Below are 21,905 nucleotides of genomic sequence, written 5' to 3' on the forward strand. Positions count from 1 at the left end.
CACTGGCAGCAGCCATGGCATGCAGGGACATCTCCATAGGTGGCCAAGGCCTCAGAAGCCAGTGCAGCTGAGGGACTCTGAGGAGACACATAAAATGTGTCCAATCAAATTTTCATAACAGCCTGATGAGAGAAGGACCCAGGGCATCATGAGATGGTCAACTCACCCAAGGTTATGCATCTAGGGAGTGACAGAACTGGCCTTCTAACTGGATGTCTGGCTCCCAACCTTGTGCCCTTAACCACAGACCTACATAGATCCTTAGCAATTCAGCACAACCCAACAGAAATCAGATTTTCTGCTGAGAGTGGGTTTCTTTTCCATGGGAACTTTAAAGACAGAGAGTACATAAGAGGAGAGATGGATGTTAAAGAGGGAATTCTTAACCCATCCCTCATCTTGCTAAGGAGCTAACCACTTCCTCCTCATCCAGGAATTATGAACAATCCCCTGCCCTGGACGGGGGATAAGCACTGACCGCTTCCCTAGGTCTCTGGCTCTTCAGCAGCCTTGTCAACTCTTCAGGTTCTCAGAACTATTGCTGAATAGTAGGGAACTTCCTCTCTCCTTGTTTCTGGGTAGACAGGAGGCCCTATTTGATACTTTGGAGCCTTTGGAGACTCTTCATTCAGATGGGTTGGCATAGTAAGTTTGGGGGTTGATCAAGGAAGAGACAGGTTCCTGAGAGGTTATTGTGAGGTATTAAGATGTGAATGAAGTTCTTAGGGCAGCATGAGTCTAGAATTCCTGGCAATATGAGATGATTTTCAGAACCAGGCAAGACCTACTCTTCCTGTGGTTTCTGGCACTTGGGTTTGAGTCATAATGTCTGGCAGCAATAGATACGATAGAGCGGCTGTCTGCCTCCGTCACATTGTAGATGAGGATGCAATAACTCAACTGGGCAAAAGTCATACGGCTCGATGTGGAAGGAACCTAGACCCAAACTCAGGTCTGCCCCATTTTATTTGCACAGTAGGTCTGCCTTTATCACACCCTTCAGCCCTTGTACATAAACTTGCTGAGTGCGTCCCTCTCCAGTTTGGGAATGCCTTAGCTCATTTTCATGGAGGAAAGCTTCAGAATGAGGCTCCATCTTCTATCTCCACCAGAAGGGTATCTTCAGGCACTTGTCTTCAGACACTGCAATCATGTCAGAACATCTTGCAAGCGATTATGTAGGAGAAGCCCTGTGCCATAATTAATTCCCCCTTAGACCTACAGTCAAAGCTTCATGTCCACACTGTGATCTGTCTGCAGAGCTCTATGAAATCGTATGTTTGTCACATAGTTTCCCATGTCGATGTACTTTCTCAGAGGAACTCTTAAAGCCCCTTAGTAAATACTAAGTGTAACTAATAGAGATTAAAAGCATTATAAAGCTCTGTCAGGGATATTCTAGCATCGATTAATAGATTTGCTGACTTAGCCTTGAAAAACATTACCCATGGATGGGAGATAAGCAATAGGGAGTTTCCCTGTTGGCATATTTAGGGGCCATTTGTGATTTTATTTTACTGTAGCCTTTGTAGGATTATGGATGGATTATTCATCTAAGAGATGGGCATTTGTTCTTTCTCTGTTTTTTATTTTCCAAAAAATTTTAGCATGTCTGTAATCCAATTTTGTGCAAAGATGCTGACTCAAAGAGTGAAGCAATCAAAGTCTGCTTCCACAATGAACATGTCTCTGATTAAATTTGGGACCATGAGTCCTGTCAGCATCTTTATTCCCTTCCTCTTTAGCTCTTCTCTCCTCATGACCTCTCCCCCAAACACAAGGTAAGAAGGGGAGGGACTTGACTATCCCTACTGATGAAAATGCTTCTTGAAAAAGGGTGCTCTTGAGACTAGACTGTAGAATAACTTGGCTATCCACAAGGGCTGCTCAGCTGGACAGCTTGATGGTCGAGATTTTCCGTAATCCTGTATTATTGATAAAAGTTAAAAATGTGGTCTGACCCTCTAACTATCACCCTATACAGAGTCATTGGCATTTTGCCCACGAGTTCCTTGTCTTCTCTTTGGGTAACACTTCATGTATATGTCAGAATGTAATTAAGGGCTTTAATGCTCCCCACGATACCTTTGGCACTAAGGATAGGAACTAATCTCTCCCACTCCTTATCAGAATTCTTTAAAATAATGAAGAATTCTGAAATCAGAGTGCTTTGGATTGGAGACAGAAGACTTACCCTTTGGTTGAAGAGCATCAGCCAGTTCTCAACAAGACTTGGAATTTGGCTTTAAGGAATGGGTAAATCTACTTTTCATTTCCTCAAAGCATGCTATCTCCTGATGAAAGAGGAAGGCATGGTTCTCCCACAGGGGCTGTGGATCTGGCAGTGAGTTTCTTGAGTTGTATGGAGGTGTAAGTGGTGGAGAGAACAGATCTGTGTTGGTGGGTTTTCTCTCTAGTGCAAAGCCCTGTGAGAGCAGGAGTGTCGTGGCAGGAAGATGAGATGAGGAAGCCCCATGGGTGATGGGCTAGATGATGCCCAGAACTCCTGTGGAGTAGATCGTCCTCTCTTAGTTGAAGCCTCTGAGCTAGTCCACCAATAAAGTTTTTTCCACTGAGGCTCTTTTATTTTTGGTGACTGGCAGGAAGAGAACCTGCCTGAAATAGACCAAGTGTATGTGCAAACGTCATGATAAAGAAGATGGTCATCTGTTGGGGAAAAGAGAATAAGTCAACGGGGAAAACTGATTAAGCATTCATAGAAAGAAACCAGTTTGGCTTCTGATCTCACACCTCACAAGAAAATAAATGTGACATAGATCAAATAATTAAGTGTTAAAACAATTTTGAACTGGAAAGATACAGGCAAACATTTCACGTGACCTTTGCATGGGGAAAGACTTTCTAAGTTTAAAAGCATTGCAAGGAAAAGATTGGTAGAGCTGACCCATGTCAGAAATGCCACAAAAAAGCCAAAAACAAACTGGGTGACTTTTACAACTAACAGTATTAAGAGTAAATAGCCTTCATTTATTTTTTAAAAAACTGTCTCAGATAAATTGATAAGAGAAGCACCAAACTCCCTTGACCCCATGCCCTGCAACTCTTTTCTCAGAGATGTCCAGTTTTTTTTTCCCTTTTCTTTTTATTTTCCAGCAGTTAATCCTTCCCTTCTATTTTTGAAGAAGGATGTATTGGGGAAAAAATTTAAATGTGTAACAATAGGGAATTTGTTGGAATGAGTTGACTTTCTAACAATAGGAGATTAGATGAATAGGGGGAAAAAAACCGATATTTAGAGCACATAATGAGTTAGAAAATTGCCCTGTGGTGTAGTGTAATTACAGAGACCAGAAAAACCAACAACTAGCAGTAGACAAGGGTAAAGTTGCTCAGTTGTGTCTGACTCTGTGATCCCATGGACAGTGGCCTATCATGGACGTAGGCTCCTCCGTCCATGGAATTTTCTAGACAAGAGTACTGGAATGGGTTGCCATTTCCTTCTCCAGAGGATCTTCCCGACCCAGGGATCGAACCCAGTTCTCCCACATTGCAGGCAGATGCTTTATCGTCTGAGTCACCAGGGAAGCAGTAGATAAGTTTGGGGAAATTGCTATTCAGTCACATTACCATGTTGACCAGCTCATTTTTGGCCACATTGCGTTTGGCCATAAGCTTGTAGATATATCAAGAGCTGTATTGAAATGTCTAGACCTTTAGACCCACAATTTCACTGAGAAAGGAAAAAAATAGAAATGTGGTCAAAAATTTACGTGCAAAGGTATCCATCAAAAGTTACCAATGATGCCAAAAAATACCAAATGCTGAACATTAGGGTGATGATCCAACATGAGAGTGAGGGTCCAGGAGTAGATATATATATACACTGCTTCTTTCTTTTATAAAATCCTGAAAATTTGCACGTGTTACTCTAGAGTAATTTGCATAAGCAGCATCTAGTAAGATTGAGAATTCAAGTGCTTTTCCTAAAAAAAAAAAAAAAATCACTCCATCATCAAAGGTTTGAAAATAGTCCTCAGAAAGATGTGAAAACACTTATTACAGCTCTGACATGTGACAAATTGCTGCCCCTTGGTTTTAGGGAAGGCCAGCATGGCAGTCGAATGAGTAGCATGCATGGATAGATGGGAGGTAGTTATTTGTGGAAGGAGCAGTGGCAACATGAACAATATTTCATCTTCTTTACCTCACTTATACACAGCAAGCAACATAGCAGGCACCTTTCTTTTTCTTGGGAGGACATACTAAGTCACATGGCTTCCATGTGGAAGTAATTTCATCTCCTAATTAAGATCACATTTATGAATAAAAGCAGAGGAAGGAAACCAGCTTAACACGGGTATCATACCAAAAGCCAGGGGAAGCAGGAGGTCTTTGAAGGCTGGAAAATGAAGGTAGTTGAGGTTCCAAAGGAAGTGGTTTTGTAGACCGTGCTTTGTCTTGGTTGTTTTGTGGTCATTATTGGAGTGGTGTCTTAGGCTCATTTAGGGTTTAATTCCGACGTATTTATAGAGAAAGAGAGACAAGGCTTGTCTGGATTTGGTAGCACCCCTGTTGTTAGTGGTTAGCCAGAATTTACCCTTAACGTCTCATAAAGAGTTCTGTTACTTCACTTCTAGAAGCTTTGCCTTCATGATATTTGAACTGTAAGATTTTAAGCTATTGGGCTTTTAAAATACAGACAGAAACCTTTAAAGATAAGTTTCCCAAATGCTTTAAACAGACAATTAAATAATGAAAAGAAAGGCGAAAGAGGAACCATGTGGGATTTTAGTACCTGTGCAGGCAGTGTTAATCAGGACCAAAAGAGCAAAAGGATGATGACAATAATTCCTATGATAGAATTTAGATGCGTTAGTTTGGTTCATGCTGAAACAGATTTATGGAGAAATGTTTTATTTTAGGTTGCCTTGAACCAGTTATTTTAATCCTATGGAAATAGATAGATTGAGAGCAAAAAAGAATGATTTGTGTAAATAAATTTTCATTCTATTTTGAGGGTCTATTAATAGTTTAATACTGCATATGAAAATAAACAAAAGAGAACACGAGTATGCCGAATTGCAATATTCTTTATGGTTGCAAATCAGCAGTGTGTGTGATGGAAAAATTAAGTCCAGATTTGCTCAAAGTGTATTGGAGGCTGGTGTTACCATCCTTGAGTTAAATGAAGAGAAATTACATTTGGTATTTCAACAGAGCTACCATAGAAGATCAAATTTTTAAAAAGCAAAACCTACCTGCTTTTCAAAAATTCTGTGTGTATGTGTGTATATATTTATCCATATATATGTATATATATATATATGCATACACAGATCCATAGGAACAGCTTTCAAATTGAGTTTCATCTCAGTATGGATTAATTTAAATAGAATAAGGTACATACAGGTTTTGGGTAGTTGATTATTCAAGAAGTGTTATATTGAAACTGTCAGTGATCTGATTTTCAGTACAAAGAGACTAGAATCAGAATCCGGTTTTAATCTGTAGATGTTGTTAAAAAAAAAAAAACTTCAAAATGAATTTAAAACTTCCCTGTAGCTCTTTTCATACTGTGAGGTTGTAGGATATATTTGTGGCTTTTCTAATGGCCCTCATTCTTTGTTTTTTTGTAAGTTTGTAAATTAATACATAAGTACAGAATTCTGTGTCTATGTGTGCACACGCATATCTGTGTCCTTGCAGTATTAGAGAGAGAGGAGCTACTATTTGGAGAGGCAGTATGGATTAGGTTGAAAAGCTAGAAGCAGGAAGAAGAGAAGAGCTAACCAGGAGGGCAAAATAGATGGCTGAGGTTGGGGGCAAGAATAGCACGAGTTAACCAGTGGCACTCCACACAGTCCCCACAGCCCTCGTGGCTCTCCCTTGCCCCAGCCACCTTCTCACTTCTCTACAGCTCTAGTCTTAGAAATCAGAACAGAAATTAAAAAAATTAAAAAGTGGGGGAAAAAAACATTAACTTTCTGATTCAGAATTTCAGAGCCAGAAATACATTTCAACCTCAGTGAAGTCTCAACATCAGATTTTCAGATGGAGTGAACTAAGCCCAGAAGAAGATAATGGCGTTGCTAGTCACCAGGAAAAGCAATACCAGCATCAAAGCCTCCTGGATGACTTCTATGTATACATTTTGGGAGACTTCTAGTAAAAGTTAAACCAAGAGCCTCTTCGTGATTCGTGTCTTTGCTATTGGCAGGGATACTGCCTTGGCCAGGAGGCAGAGATCAGAAAAGATGCTTGAACCAAGCAGAGATTCTTTTTTCTGAAAGAGAGTAAAATATTGCCTCAGAAGGGGAGTCATCTGATACTAAGTGAAGTTTTCCCTTGATCTTTTTAGGAGTAATTTTAGAAGTCTTCATTAGGCAAAACCAGATCCTTTCCAGATGGTGCCTTACACACCTCATGAGGCTAGAGGATCAGATCTGTGTCCCGCGGGTGCTGCCCTTGTTTCATGTATGTTCCAAGCTCCTCAGATTGATTGGGAATCTTTGGCCTCAGGTCACCCTTGATGTCACAGGTCTTTCTTCTTTCATTTATGTTCCCACAGGGGAATTTGCCTTTCCAGTCTTTGAAGCTGTATGGATGCAGCTTGAGCTCCTAAGCCACGTAAAAGCACCTACCAGACCACTTGAAGCCCAAAGCTTCAATTCATGGGACTTTTTCAGGGAATAATCTTTTGATAGCATTATTTACAATTCTCTTCCAAAACTTAATCACCAGACATACACTTGGGCCATACCTAATCACCTGTCTTGAAGAAACGCATTTTGCTACGTGTTGGTAAAGATAGTGAGGAATATACTATGTATACTATAAATAAATTTATTATTATACATGAAATTTTTCATAATGAAACATCATTTGGTAAATTTTATTGAACACCTACTATGTGACAGGCCCTGTGCATTGGCTCCAGGTGAAAAGGGCAGATAGATGGCCATGTCCTCGTGGAGTTGACATAGTGCAAAATAATGCCCTTATTAAGGATGGTAAAGGGCTCTGGATTCTATCTTGTGGTCTATTTACACATCTGTGTTTCTATTGAGTGTAAATATTTGTTAAAAAATACAACACATACACAGAAAAGTACACAAATCATGTGTACGACTCAGATGATTTTCACCGAGTGAACTCATCCATGAAACCAAGAGACCAAATACTGCCAGGCTCCAGAAGCCCCCTTTTAAACTTCATTCAGTTACTGACCATCCCAGGGTAACCACTTTTCTGATTTCTGATACCATAGACTAGTTTTCCCTTGTTTTGAACTTTATAGAAATGGAAGCCTATGTTTTATGTATTTATTTATTTGGCTGTGCCAAGTCTTAGTTGCTACATGTGGGATCTTTAGTTGCAGGATGTGGGCTCTTGTTCCCCGACCTGGGACCGAACCCGGGCTCCCTGCGTGGGAAGCTGGAGTCTTAGCCACTGGACTGCAAGGGAAGTCCCCAGAAGCATATGTTATATGATCTGTGTCTGTTTTTGCTTGTTCAGTACTATGTTTGCGAGATTCATCTGAGTTGTTGCATATAGTTGGGTTCATTCATTCTCCTTGCTGTGTCATAGTCCCTTGTATATTGCAATTTACTTATCTTTTCTCTTATTAAAGACATTGGGAATATTTCCAGCTTGGGCTATCACCGACATTGTTACTGTCAAGATTTGAGTACATGTCTTTCAGCAAACATTTCTGTTGGGGATACACCTGTTGAATTGGAATGCTGAAATTATTTATACATCCATCTGTAGTACATACTGCCAAGCAGTCTTCTCAAGTGTTTATATCAAGTAATAGTCCTACCAGCAATGTATAAAAGTTTCAATTACTCCACATCCTTGCCAAATTTGGCATTATGTACTTTTTCATCTTTGTGTGTGTTTTAACTTAAAAAAATAAGAACAGAACCACTGGGACTTTGTGACAAACAATGAAACATCATAAAGTTTATGGCAACAGTGATAATCCCTTGGATTTGGGGCTGTGTCAGTGATTCAGAATGGCAGTATATTGAATTACAAACTGCTGAACTGTTGATGGAATCAAAGCCACTGTTTATACTGAAAAATCCTGCAAAGTTTGGCCTTTCTTACATTTTGAGTTGTGGCTTTTTTAGACCAGCAATGTTGGACCACCTTTTAATGCAAGAGAGCCAGATTAGAACAGATATTTACAGGCTGTGCTCTTTGAATTTCAAAATGGACATAGCTTTACTGAGACCTGGAAAAGAAACATACATTTGATATGCGTTAACCTACCATATTCAGGAGACGACAAGAAGTGAGAAGGTGGAGAAGCTGTCAGCCATTGAACTATTGACATCAGATCATATTTGAGAAATGGCTGTAGGGAGACAGCTGCCATGCTAAAATAGCTTGTCAACAATATTGTCAAGCTAGGAGGGTGAACTTTTAGACTGAGACCCTCAGGAGGTGGGTATATTGGTAGCCCATCATACCCACTTTAATAGCATCTTCCAAGAAGGAGTTTTAAATATAATGGATCCAGGCCCTAGGCCCATGACAGTAGGGACCAGCTCAAGTAAAGATGAACCTTATTCTTGGAAAGATGCTGATGATTTCCTTTTTCTTTTCAGTCCAAGATTTACACTTACACACCAACCTTATATTTGGACTTTAAATTGGACCAAGGAGCGAAGCATGTGCAATCTATTCCTAAAGGTATGATGGATTCTGGGGTTTAGTAATCATTTCAGGGTGAAAAAAACCATAAGGGCCACTTTCTCTGGAATGGGTTTGTTTCTGAACCTCAACACAAAGTTCTATGAACCTGTGTATGTTGTTCCAGAGGTCAAAGGTTCAGTTCAGTCGCTCAGTCGTGTCCAACTCTTTGCAACCCCATGAATCGCAGCACGCCAGGTCTCCCTGTCCATCACCAACTCCCGGAGTTCACTCAGATTCGCTTCCATTGAGTCTGTGATGCCGTCCAGCCATCTCATCCTCTGTCGGCCCCTTCTTCTCCTGCCCCCAATCCCTCCCAGCATCAAAGTCTTTTCCAATGAGTCAACTCTTCGCATGAGGTGGCCAAAGTACTGGAGTTTCAGCTTTAGCATCATTTGTTTAATTGTGTTTAAATGAGCAAAGAGTACTTGAGCTTTTCAAGTTAAGAAAATCAGGAGGAATTCATAGAATGTTAGGGCCAATCCACTGGGGCCACCCCTCATTTCATTGGTGTGAACACTGAGGCCCAACAGATTCATTACTTGCTCAAGGCCATGTAAGGACTTGCTGGACACGACAGGACGTTTACCCAGGTCTCTTGACTTCCCAGCCACTTTTGACTCACAATTCTGGGAGGCAATCCAACCTGTGTTACTTATGAACAAGTGCATTCTTGATTGAGATACAGCTTTTGTTATGGAGGATTTACTTATAAGTCACCATTTAAATCCAAAGAACAATTAGAAAACTCCCAAGTATTTAAAGCCAGTTTTATTTTTTTAAAGGGCCACCCCTGAAGTCATTAGGTACGGTATTAACCTTGGACCCATTCTTCTCTTTTTTGTTTTTTTCCATTCTGGCTACTTTTAAGTTCAGAAAGGTTTTTTACATGAATGCAATTAAACATGTGCCTTACTTTTTATAACAGTAAGTGTGACAGCACATGTGCTTTAAGTTTTAATGCTGTGGGTTTTTTCTTTTATTTTTTGAGTTTGCTTCCCTCACAACCCTTTCCCCCTCCTCTCATCTACCCATAGCAGTATCCTCTCTGTATCCTAGATCAGGAGTAGTTCAGAGATAATCCTTGAATAAGATCTTGCAGTATTTTTCTCATCACTTACTTCTATACACATATATGTACATGTAAATGTACACAAATACAGGGTTTTGTCCTTGTTTTACTAAAATGAAATCATAAATTTTTGCATCTTGCTTTTGTGACCGAACCTCATGGAAATTCCTCAGGATCTGCTCCTTTGGCTTTGAACCCATTCTATGCCATGGGTTGACTACAATGCATTTCGCTCTTCCCTCTCAGCAGGTGCTCTCCTTGTTTCTAGAGCTTGGCTACTGCACACTGTCTGCAGTGAACATTCTTGTACCCATGTACCTCCTTAGAGGGGTTGTTTTGTTACAGTAGGTTTCCAGGGGTGATCACAAGGCCTATGCATGTTTAATTTTAAAAGTCTGGCAGATTGCAACCCAGAAAGGCACTCCTGTGCTCCAACAGCAGTATATGAGACAGCAGTTTCTCCATGAACCTACCAATACTTAATGTGTGTGAAAGTGTTAGTTGCTCAGCCATGTCCGACTCTTTGTGACCCCATAGACAGTAGCCCACCAGGCTCCTCTGTCCAGGATTGTCCAGGTAAGAATACTAGAGTGTGTTGCCATTTCCTCCTCCAGGGGATCTTCCTGACCCAGGGATCGAACCTGGGTCTTCTGTGTTGTAAGTGTATTGTTTATCATCTGAGCCACCAAGGCAGCCCCCGTGGTTCATGTTAATTTTGACCCTGTACTTCACCACTACTCTATATATTGCCTCATAAGAGAATATGTATCTGTCAGTTTACAAAGCCATACCTCTAGATTATTTTGGCATTATGGATTTTAAACAGAGTTGTTTCAAAGACGTTTTGGGACACATACAAGAACAAGTAGCTTAGAAATGCATGTTTATCATCGGGTCCCTGTAAGCTCACTTTAAACAAGTCTGTTACAAACCTAGTTAGGATGCAGACAAACGTGTCTTTTGCAGTATGTCACTTTCAGTTATAGTGTATTCTCCACTTGCCCCCCATATACACTCATCCATGCTTTCATGTATTAGCTGACAAATCTAAAGTTTGAAGCTTCCATGTCCAATTCCAGGCAAACAATTTAGGTATTATAAAGCAGCACTTCTTATTTAATAGTTCTGGCTGCCTGTAACCCAACATAAAAGTGAAAGTGAAAGTCACTCAGTTGTGTCTGACTCTTTGCGACCCCATGGACTATACAGTCCATGGAATTCTCCAGGCCAGAATGCTGGAGTGGGTAGCCTTTCCCTTCTCTAGGGGATCTTCCCAACCTAGGGATCGAACCCAGATCTCCTGCATTGCAGGCAAACTCTTTAATCCAACATATTGCTTAGTAAAATTATACTGTATAAATTTCAATATCAAATCATTCAAGTCAGGGTCACCTTTTGTCTTTTTAAACCACCTCCCTGGATCAAATTCCATTATAAAATCCAAGGACTGTCTAAATTTATTTTATTTGAGAGCTGTGTTTCATCAAATATTCCTTGAAATTGTAGCCCATTGGCTACAATGGGTCTCATTGTGTTTTGGCTCCTCATCGTGTTTTGTTTATAGTATTTTGATTGTTTTGTTACTCATGGTAAAGGGATTTGACGTGGGTGTCTGGGTTATGTTTGGCCTTTGTCATAAGCTTTGCAATCTCATTAATTTAGACTTTGTTGTACCGTAACCAAACTAAAGGATAGAAATATAGGCATGCACTGCTGCCATCCCATTTCTGACACCAGGAACATGCTTATGTCCTGAGGGACATCCAGTTAAGGCAGATTGGTAACATTTCTCATGAGTCAGATGAGGTTTTATCTGAATTCCTTCCCACGAATAGTATTGGAATCAATTTTTACCATCTCTTTACTTCCTTTGGGCAAGGCACGTTGCTGTAGAGTTGTGCTAATCTTGCAGAAAACAGATGTTTCATGCAGTGATGATTTAGAAGGCAGTTGATATCAGAAATTGAGCTAGATGGTGCATCTCTTACAAAGAATCCAATCTGTCGAATCTCTGACAGTACCAGATTCTTCTCACATTAGCCACACATTTTTCATGTTAGTTCTTGGCTAAAATAATAATAAGTAGTCATGTTTTTTGTTTTGTGTGTGTGTGTGTGTGTTTGCAGTGACTTTTACCATCTCTTGCAAAGCAGTGTGATTTCCCTTGCTATAAACTGACGTCCAGATAACACTGTTTGTTATCATTAATTGAGAAGGTCATAAGTCTACATTTCTAGGAAAATATCAGTCTTTTCCAAAAATCTTGTGCCTTCTGGTCCTCCTGTCCCCTTTGTCTTCTCACTAACTGCATCACAGTTGGGCCCTCAGTACCCACTCTGTTTATTTTTCCATCTTCCTTCACAGCATCCCTGCTACTAGATATTTAAAAGCATGATCTGCATTGTTAAAACTGGAGGATTGTTATGGTACAGAAGAACTTCATTTCGTAAGCGCTCTTTGCTTCCCTCAACTTTTAGCCTTTCTTTAGTGTATGTGTGACTCTTCAGACTGGAAATGCAATGGGCTCCTTCCTTGGTAGCTCTAGCTCTCAGTGGACCAGAGGGGGCTCTCTGGTGTCTTTTGTCTCAACCCCTTAGATGCTCTTTTGTGGAATCTGTGGAAATGAACTGGAAGGATTGGTCCTAATAGCTTGAGGACAAAAATCACTTTTTCTTCACTGGCCAACCCTCCACCACCTCTTTTGCTGTACTGGTGTGGTGACACTCAGAAGGGACATCTCGGTGGTGGTTCATCTCTTTATGACTCACCATTTCTACTGTGGGCGGGACTACGCGCAGGGATGTGCACAGACACACATAGGACAGATGCTTCCCCTAGTTGTCCTAGCTTGGGAAGCATCCTGGGAAACTACTCTGGCAAATCAAGCAAAGGTCTTGGTGGTAAGGAACTAGCAATCAATCTGGGATGCCATCAGGTCTACCCCTGGTGCATCTCCACCCCGCCTCAGTGGTAGAACCGGGAGGGGTGAATAAGGCACCTATGTTGGTAAGGGACAGACTAAATCTGACCAAGGAAGGAAAGCTTCGGTGGAGAGTCTGTCTACATCCCCATCTAGAGCAGGGAAGGATGCTTCCGGTGGAAAAGAGCCACAGCTGTGGATGCTGCTTTTTTCTCTTTTATAGATTGGAGCTAGCAGTTCCAAAACCACTTCTTTAAAATATTTTGAAAACTGGAACAAGTTTGATCCCCAGAATTTAAAAAGACACGGCTGATCTTCTGTGATAATGAATGGCCGCAGTATCCTTTGGAAGATGGAGAATGCTGACCTGTTGAAGGATCTCAGTTATTACTGTTTTACAACTAGACTGGGCTTCCCTCATAGCTCAGCTGGTGAAGAGTCTGCCTGCAATGCAGGAGACCCGGGTTCAATTCCTGGGTTGGGAAGATCCCCTGGAGAAGGAAATGGCAACCCACTCCAGTATTCTTGCCTGGAGAATCCCATGGACAGAGGAACCTGTCAGGCAACAGTCTGTGGGGTTGCAAGAGTCGGACACAACTGAGCAACTAAACACATATATACATAAGTCAACAAAATTTCTTAAGAGAACATACAGCTTACCCTATAATTCTGTAATAGCAGAATAATGGCTGCACAAAGATGTCCACATCCTAGTCCTGGAACCTTTGAATGTGTTACCTTACATGGTACAGGGGATGTTACAGCTGTGATTAAATTAAGGATCTTGAGATGGAGAGATTAGCCTAGGCAATCCAGGTGGGCTGATGTAATCATAAGGGTCTGTATAAATAAAAGAGGAAGATGGGAGTCAGAGTGAGAGAAAGATGTGACTATCGAAGCAGAAACAACAAAAACTGGTTAGAACCTACTAGGCCTAAGATGGTGGAAGATTTGACTTCCACTAGAAGGCTGAGCGCTGAAGAATTGATGCGTTTGAACTGTGGTGTTGGAGAAGACTCTTGAGAGTCCCTTGGACTGCAAGGAGATCCAACCAGTCCATTCTAAAGGAGATCAGCCCTGGGATTTCTTTGGAAGGAATGATGCTAAAGCTGGAACTCCAGTACTTTGGCCACCTCATGTGAAGAGTTGACTCATTGGAAAAGACTCTGATGCTGGGAGGGATTGGGGGCAGGAAGAGAAGGGGACGACAGAGGATGAGTTGGCTGGATGGCATCACGGACTCGATGGACGTGCGTCTGAGTGAACTCTGGGAGTTAGTGATGGACAGGGAGGCCTGGCGTGCTCCGGTTCATGGGGTCACAAAGAGTTGGACACGACTGAGTGACTGAACTGAACTGAACTGAGACCTTGAGCTTCATTACATGCTCATTATAATACATCAGCATATGCTAACTGACACACCCACAGGTGCCATGACAGTTCAGAGGCTAACCATAAAAGGCCAAAAAGTGAGTGGTGGCCCAATCTTGGAAATCCCTACCCCTTCCCCAAAATAGCTTGAATAATCCTCCCACTCATTAGTGTATGAAGTTACCCAGCCCATAAAAACTAACCAAGCCTTACCCCAGGGCCTCTCTCACCTTCTGGAAGGACCCAGAGTCTGTCAAGGAGTGTGTATCTCCCTGAATAAATCTGCTTTCACTCTGCTTCAGCTCCCTCTTGAATTCCTTCCTGCCGGAAGATCTGGGATGTGACCATTCTCTCACACCCTCTTCTCCTGCAAGAAAATCATATTCTCTGGGTATAGAAAATTGACTGGAAGCAACCAGTTAGGGGCTATTTCTCTCACCTATATGATTTTATCTGCAAAAGAGAAGAAAGAAATGAAATAAATATGTCAATGTATATGTTCCTTGTTTCATCTTTCGTGCTTTTCTGAACTAAAAAATTAAAAGCATTGAAAATAAAAATGCATCTCTAAAGTTGAGAGGGAAAGGGATTAACAAACAATGCTGTCATGACAGGACACATCAAACGAATCCAAACTGAGGGGCATTCTACAAAATAACAAGTCTGAGAGTAACATTGAAGCATATACATTACCATATGTAAAACAGATAGCCAGGGGGAATTTGCTGTATGACACAAGGAGCTCAAATCCAGTGCTTTGCGACAACCTAGAGGGTGGGATGGGGTGGGAGGTGAGAGGGAGGTTCAAGAGGGAGGGGGCATATGTATACCTATGGCTGGTTCATGGTGATGTTTGGCAGAAACCATCACAATATTATAAAGCAATTATCCTCCAATTAAAAATAAATTGAAAAACAAAATAATAAGTCTGTGCTTTTAATGAAGAAAAAGACTGAAGAACCATTTCAGATGAAAGGAGATTAGAAGTGACAACTAAATGCCACATGTGAACCTGAATTCCATCCTGGTCTAGACATGTATTTTTCTTTTTGCCCTTAAACGCATTACTGACACAACTGGCTCAATTTAAATGTCTGTACATAGCTTATAGTATTACATTAATGGTCATAATTTTTTCACTGATATTTTATCAATGTCATTTTTATAAGTGCACTCAGGTTATATTGGAAAATACTCTTGTTTTTAGGAAATACTTGCTGAAAATTACTTTAAAGTAAAGGGGTATCATGTCTCCAAGTTTACTCTCAAGTATTTCAGGAAAAAAAAAAAAGAATGATGTGTATTTCTAGAGAGATTGATAAAGCATATGTGATAGGTTAGCTTTTAGAGAATCTGGGTGGGTGGCATATGGTAAATCTTTACTATTTTGGTAGCTTTTCTGTATCTGAAATTATTTCAAATTTGGGAGAATGGCATTGAAACATGTATACTATCATGTAAGAAATGAATCGCCAGTCTATGTTCAATACAGGATGCTTGGGGCTGGTGCACAGGGATGATCCAGAGAGATGATATGGGGTGGGAGGTGGGAGGGGGGTTCAGGATTGGGAACTCATGTACACCCGTGGCGGATTCATGTCAATGTATGGCAAAACCAATAGAGTATTGTAAAGTAAAATAAAGTAAAAATAAAAATTAAAAAAGTAATAGTAAAGTGAAGTGAAAGTCACTCAGTCGTGTCCAACTCTGCTATCCCATGGACTATACAGTCCATGGAATTCTCCAGGCCAGAGTACTGGAGTGGGTAGCCGTTTCCTTCTCCAGGGCACCTCCCCAACCCAGGGATTGAACCCCAGTCTCCCACACTGCGGGCGGATTCTTGACCAACTGAGCCACGAGGGAAGCCCTCAAAGTAATTAGCAAATACTGTGGTGGAATGAGGAGGGAGAGAGAAATCTCCAGTGGGTCTGCCTGCTGTTGAGGAGGCCAGGCATGGGGTCCATGGTGAATGAGCTGCCTGCCCAAGCTGAGTGTCACAGTATCTAGGGGGAGGCTCTTAGGAACCAGCGCTGCTTTGGGGTGTGGCATCCGGTGTGGCCCACAGTTTGGGGAGAGGTTCCTTCTCTCCTTAGCCTGGTTGCCTTCTCCCCTTCCCAACCCAGAGCTAACCTTTGTCATGGATTTGGCGTGTCTCCAGGCCATATTTTTCTACTTCCTCTACATGTACATGTATAAGCAGCCGTTGGAAAGCTCATGGAAATGAACTTAAGACCGAGGAGGAGGAAAATGAGCTGGGTTAAGGCAAGGAACATAGGCCAAGAAAAGCTCTCACTAGGGATGTTTGCAGGAATTGGGAACCTCCCTGGAAATGAGAGCAAATGCCACAGAGAATGATTTACATGTTTAAAAGAAAAGTTCTACACGTCATCTGTTGGGCTGTATGTAGGAGGTCTGTCTTAAATGTGTTTCCAATTAAACCAAGCAACGGGTCCAGGGATAAAATGTGACCTTCCTCCCAACTCCTGTTCTGTGTCATAGCCTCAGGGTGGGAGGGAGAGCCCTTCCCAGCTGTGAAGAGCCAGTGGCTTGGAGACAATCTTTTCAAGGCCTGTGACCTCTGACAGCAAAATGTCAGGATGTATCCATTTCTGGTGCAGTACAGGAAAGTGAGAGGAGAGACAGAGGAAGAAAGAGCGATGGGAAGGACCTGGAAATCTCACAAGAGAATTCTTTGCTGATATAATTCTGCTCTTAGCAGAGAAGGAATTCCAAGAAAATGTGGTAGTTTGTAAACATATATAAGCATTCACATAGTTTGACTGTTGCTTTGCTATAGCTTTAAGAAACAAATGCTTAGTGAATCTTAAACAAGGTTTAATAGAAGCGCAGGTAGACAACATGTTAAAAGCAAGGAGATTACCCTCTGTACCTTCTAACCAGTAACATGAGTTGTGTTAGTAGTGGTGAAGGTGAGCCCTCTATCATAATAGAAGACTTGTGCAAGGAACAAAAATAGGTGAATGCACATAGTACATTGACCCGGCCATTTGGTCCTTCTGGATAAAAGATTTAAAAAGATAAAAAGGGAAAGAAAACAGACCAAGACACTTATGTGTGGACTAATTTTCTGCTTGGAGGATGAGGAGGAATGAAGCAAAGGAGGTGGAGGAAAAATGATATTGGAACAATCACAATGATTCCAAATAAAAACCCACTTGGGCAATTGAGACCTTTGAGGTTCTGTGAAACTCAGAAACCATTAATTTTTTAATACCTTTCAACCATGAGCAGAGGATCTGTTATGTCAGTTACAACACGTTCTTGCAATGGAATGCTTTGTAGGCTTTCCCCAAAGTGGGTTATTTCTCTATGTTTTGACATGGAAAGGTATCCAAAATAGAATAATGAGTTCTAGTTTTTAGGCAAATAATATACAGTGCATAAAAGAAAAAAAGGAACTTCCCTGGTGGTCCAGTGGTCAAGACTCCTGGCTTCCGGTACAGGGGGCATAGGTTCAATCCCTGGTCAGAGAAGATCCCACATGCTGTATGGTGCATCCCCACGCCGCTCCCCCCCCCCAAAGAAAAAAGAAAAAAAGAAACTGAAAGCATAAATATGAAATTGTTAATGATATTTATGGGCTGGGAACGGCTAGCATGTGTTTTCAGCATCTAGCATGAACCTCCCTCTTCCGTATTGCACACAACATGAAGATCCTCTTCTGTCTCCACTCCCAACCAGTTCACGGGAGTGGTAGCTGCTCTCCAGACGATGGGAGGTCAAGTTCAGAAGACTGAGCCAGTGGTTCAGTAAGGAAGCAAAAGTGCGAGTGTGCTCTGAGCAGATAGATTTACTTCCAGAGCCCTTAAACGCATTCTAGTCAAATCTTGGGGAGGAAAAACTGAAAGAGGAGGATGAAAAATTACCAGCATCCAGCATCCACCTGAGTGTCTGTCTTTGTTTTGCCATCCTTTAGGTTTTCTGAACCAGACTCAGTTTAAGTTTGACCAGTCATGGCTTATTGTGTGGGCCCCTCTTGCACATTTTAACCCGCCTGGCAGCACAGCCACATCCCTAGTGTCTACTTTGTCTTCTGTGATTCTTCCACGCCTGCCTTGGTTTTGTTTACTCTATCAGCACGTTGACTCTCCCACAGACCTCAGTCTGGATCCTGCCCTTGTACCTTGGACACAACCCTGCATTCCTTGCGCGAATCTTCTTTTTCACCAAAGACACACGGAGTGATGTCCTGATTCTGTTTTGAGCTGGCCCCTCCTACGTTCATGTCCCTCAGTGGCACTGAAGGATCTCCTCTGGGCCACAGGGACAGTACATAAATATCTGTGGAGATCCAGTGCCGGTGCCAAGAGGGCAGATAGTGGGTCATCTGTGTTTCTGAGTTCTTGGCCCATGGGTCACAGTGGGAATCTGGCCAATGCTATGTATCCTCTTTGCAGAAAAGCTTATCCACTTGAAAAATTCTGTGAACAATTCCAAGGAGGGCACAAGCCATCTGAAGCCCATTCATACCCCAAAGATTATGCCTCTCTGCATCCCTGGAACTGATGCTCTGTTTTAGGACAGAAAAGAGAGTGTTCACTGGAAACTAAAATGCAACTAAGTAAAAAGAAGCCCATTTCTAGCATTCTTTTTACACTTAAAACTGCTTGGAGGTCCAAAGAGCTGAAGATAAGCCAAACTGGTGAGTTGTAGTTATGAGCGTGATGTTCTACCTGGAAGGAACAGCTTGCTTATTAGTACAGCTGTTGGCATGTAGATATACAGTCAGGAAGCAGCATACTGTCTGCTTGGGCAGTTCTTAAACATTTGGTCTCAGGTTATTTAGGTTTAGCTCTGTGTGGTATGTGCGTGTGCCCGTGTGTGCACATGTGCATGAATTTGTGTGTGCAAGCATGCATGTTGGAGTGTGTGTGTTCTAAGCTGTTTATAGAACTTAAATGTAAAAAAATATATGTACCTAAAAGATTTGATCTCCAAACTTATCATTTATATCTGTTATATAGGCTTTTATATTTATATTTCATATAGAGATAATTGTGAAATATTTGATACTGTTATCTTTTTGTTCCTTTTGGCATTATGGACACTAACCTTTTAATGTCGCTGGTCCCTTTTCAGGGTGGACAAGCTTCATTTATACCATATCTGGAAATGTGTATATTGGTAAGTGATGAGTCTGCTGCTTTGGGTTCAATTGCAATATAATTTAAACTGCTGCCAGGAAGGAAGGATAAGATGAAACCTTTCGTGTGATTGAATCCTTTGCCTCCTCCTGTCCGGCACTAGCCATCTCTACACTGTAGTACATACTGGTATCCCCAGGGCAGGGCACCTCTCAGCTTCCAGCATGTTCAGCGAGGGAGAAGAATAACAGCACCAGTCACGACAGGAGCCATTTTGCTGTAGCCTGTGTGCAAATGTCAGGTCTAGCCATGATTATGTGGGCTGACACCTTGCTAAGTTGTTGGCAACCCCCATACTGATAAAGGGGCTTCCCGGGTGGCACTAGTGGTAAAGAACCCACCTGCCAACCGGAGATATGAGAGATGTGGGTTCAATCCCTGGGTCGGGAAGATCCTGGGAGGTAGAAGAAGGTGAATTTGCTGTCCCAGGTGTTTCTGAGAAGTCTCAAAGTGAGGCCTTTTCCTTGAGTTTCCTGGAGGGATTATATTCAAGCTATCCATCTGAATGTGTCCTTGGTAACACATCCTTCCTCGTCTGCCTTCCCTTTCCTGTCTCACTTTCCCACTGCCTAGACTGGTCTTTCCTGGGACTGCCTCCCAGATAAACTCCTTGGACTCAAATATGCACCTCAGACTGTGATTCTGGGAAAAGCTACAGAAAGAGAACTAGCCTCCTTTCTCCCACTCTGTGCTCTTCATAGAGGATAGGTGGTGTGGATGGGGGTGGTGGGAATAGAGCGGACCATCTGACCACTCCAAGATGCAAGCTAGGAATCCCATTTCTGAAACCCTCTTTGGTTGCGGGCTCTCCACCCCAACCTGCAGTGCAGCCTCCTCGACAATGAACTTGCTGTCCTGACATGACTACCTCCTTGGACAACATACTCCCAGCCCCAGACAGCTGGCTTCCTGGTACACTCTGCTCAGGGCTTGAAGGCCACACCCAGAGCTATTTAAACTATTCTTTATATTCTCCAAAATGGGAGTTATCATTGCCTGAATTTAATCTTCTGAAAAATAATGGTAACCCAGAGCTTGTGTGTTTTGATTTTATATCATAGGAATGGGCTTAGTTCCTCCATTACCAATTAGCATTTCAATTATGATTCAGAAGCAAAATTCATTTCTTTTGGCATTTGAGAAAGTGTGTAAATGATTTAGTAGTAGTATCACAAGTCCATTGGCATACACATTAAACTGTATTAACCATCTGGAAGGGATGAAGCATCATTTGTTTTTTATGATCTTTTGAAAATCTTGTTTTTCACATAGTATATATTTTCTACAAATGGGGAGTAATAGCCTTTTTTTTAACGGAGGTAACACCCCTGACTTAGCATTTCAAGAGAAATAAAATAATATGCACAAATGGAAAGTAATAAAGAAATCTCATGGGTTCAGAGCTGGTTTGGATACCAGAAATGTGTAGACTGTGAAAGGACAGGGGCAGCAGATTTTCTCCAAAGGACCAGGTAGCAAGTATTTTCGTCATTGCAGGCTGTACAGTTTCTGTTGCGGTGATTCATTCCTGCCTTTGTAGCACAAAAGTAGTCACAGGTGATACATAAACAATTGGGGTTGTTGTTCCAATGAAACTTGATCCATGGCCAGTGAAATCAGAATTTTATACATTTTTCATGTGTCATGAACTACTCCTCTTGGGATTTTTCCCAACCATTAAAAAATGTAAAAACCTTTCTTAGCTTGTGGGCTCTCCAAAAGCTCACATTTGGTTCTGGTTTTATGGGCAAGGAAAAGTTTTTCCTCTACCGTTCTAGGTTCTCTTTTTGGCTGGGCTATGAGTTAAATCTATATAAGACAGATTAACAGTAGAAAAACAAGCTTAATTACATACGTACAGGAGTCCCATAAGATAAGTTGGGCAGATGCCATCCTGAGCTAAAGAATGAAACAGGGACCTGGGGCTTCAAAGGCAAAGAGGGTGACTCACAGGATGATAACAAGAACAGATGTGGGGTCATGAGATGTTTGCCATACCATGCGCACAGATCATTCAGATAAAAAGTTATCTCTGGTGATAGTTCTTTGTCCCAGGCTCCTTATGTGAATTCCTTTGGGTAGGAATCTTTTGGGCCTCAATTGTCTTCAGCTGAAAACAATCTGCATATCAAAGTGGCACATCTTGGAGAGGCTCTGGATCTGTTCAGTTTAAATGGCACTGTGGAGGTTGAAGGGGAGAAGGATGAGCAGATAATCTTCAAAACCTGTTTCAGCCAGTAGGTACAACCTTGTTTCCTGACCGACCTTTAGTCCAAGAGTTTAACAAGTGAAAAGAGTTCAGTGGCTTGAGGGATAAGAAAGACTTACACACCCACTTGTTTTTCTCTATGTGAGGCAGGATTTTCCTGAGTCATCTCTACCCATTGGCCCTGTCACCTCCCAGGACCATGAGCCACAAGTGTAAAACATCTGGCAGGAAATGGGGTCACAGTCTGTAGTGCTGGAGCAAACTTGCATCTGTCCAGGGTAATGGGGACCATGGAGAGAATGAATGTAGCTCGTGAAACTGCCCTCCTGGGAATCTGCTTCAGCCAATGAGGAACTGGCCAGATGACCTCATTTAAATTTTATCTCCTTCCCTTCATCCTCTCCTCCCCCGAATGGAGATGATAATGAGAAAAACAAAAGGGCAAGAACAAATCACTAGAGAAAAAGAAACAACAAAGCAGAAATAATGTGTACTGACCTATAAAAT

The 21,905-nt window shown here is 41.8% G+C and overlaps 1 protein-coding gene across 2 annotated transcripts in view; it reads left to right on the forward strand.

The window, feature by feature from the left end:
• PIR (pirin) overlaps positions 1 to 21,905 on the forward strand; it is a 99,469-nt gene that overhangs the window by 52,687 nt on the left and 24,877 nt on the right. The window contains exons 6-7 of one of the 2 annotated variants that reach the window (XM_018043860.1): positions 8,577 to 8,661; positions 19,125 to 19,169. In XM_018043860.1, the coding sequence (XP_017899349.1) occupies positions 8,577 to 8,661; positions 19,125 to 19,169 (130 nt within the window). The remainder of the gene's footprint in view (positions 1 to 8,576; positions 8,662 to 19,124; positions 19,170 to 21,905) is intronic. The other variant, XM_018043861.1, reaches the window with a different exon arrangement.

This window comes from Capra hircus (genome assembly GCF_001704415.2).
Source record: "Capra hircus breed San Clemente chromosome X unlocalized genomic scaffold, ASM170441v1, whole genome shotgun sequence".
Lineage (NCBI taxonomy): Eukaryota > Metazoa > Chordata > Mammalia > Artiodactyla > Bovidae > Capra > Capra hircus.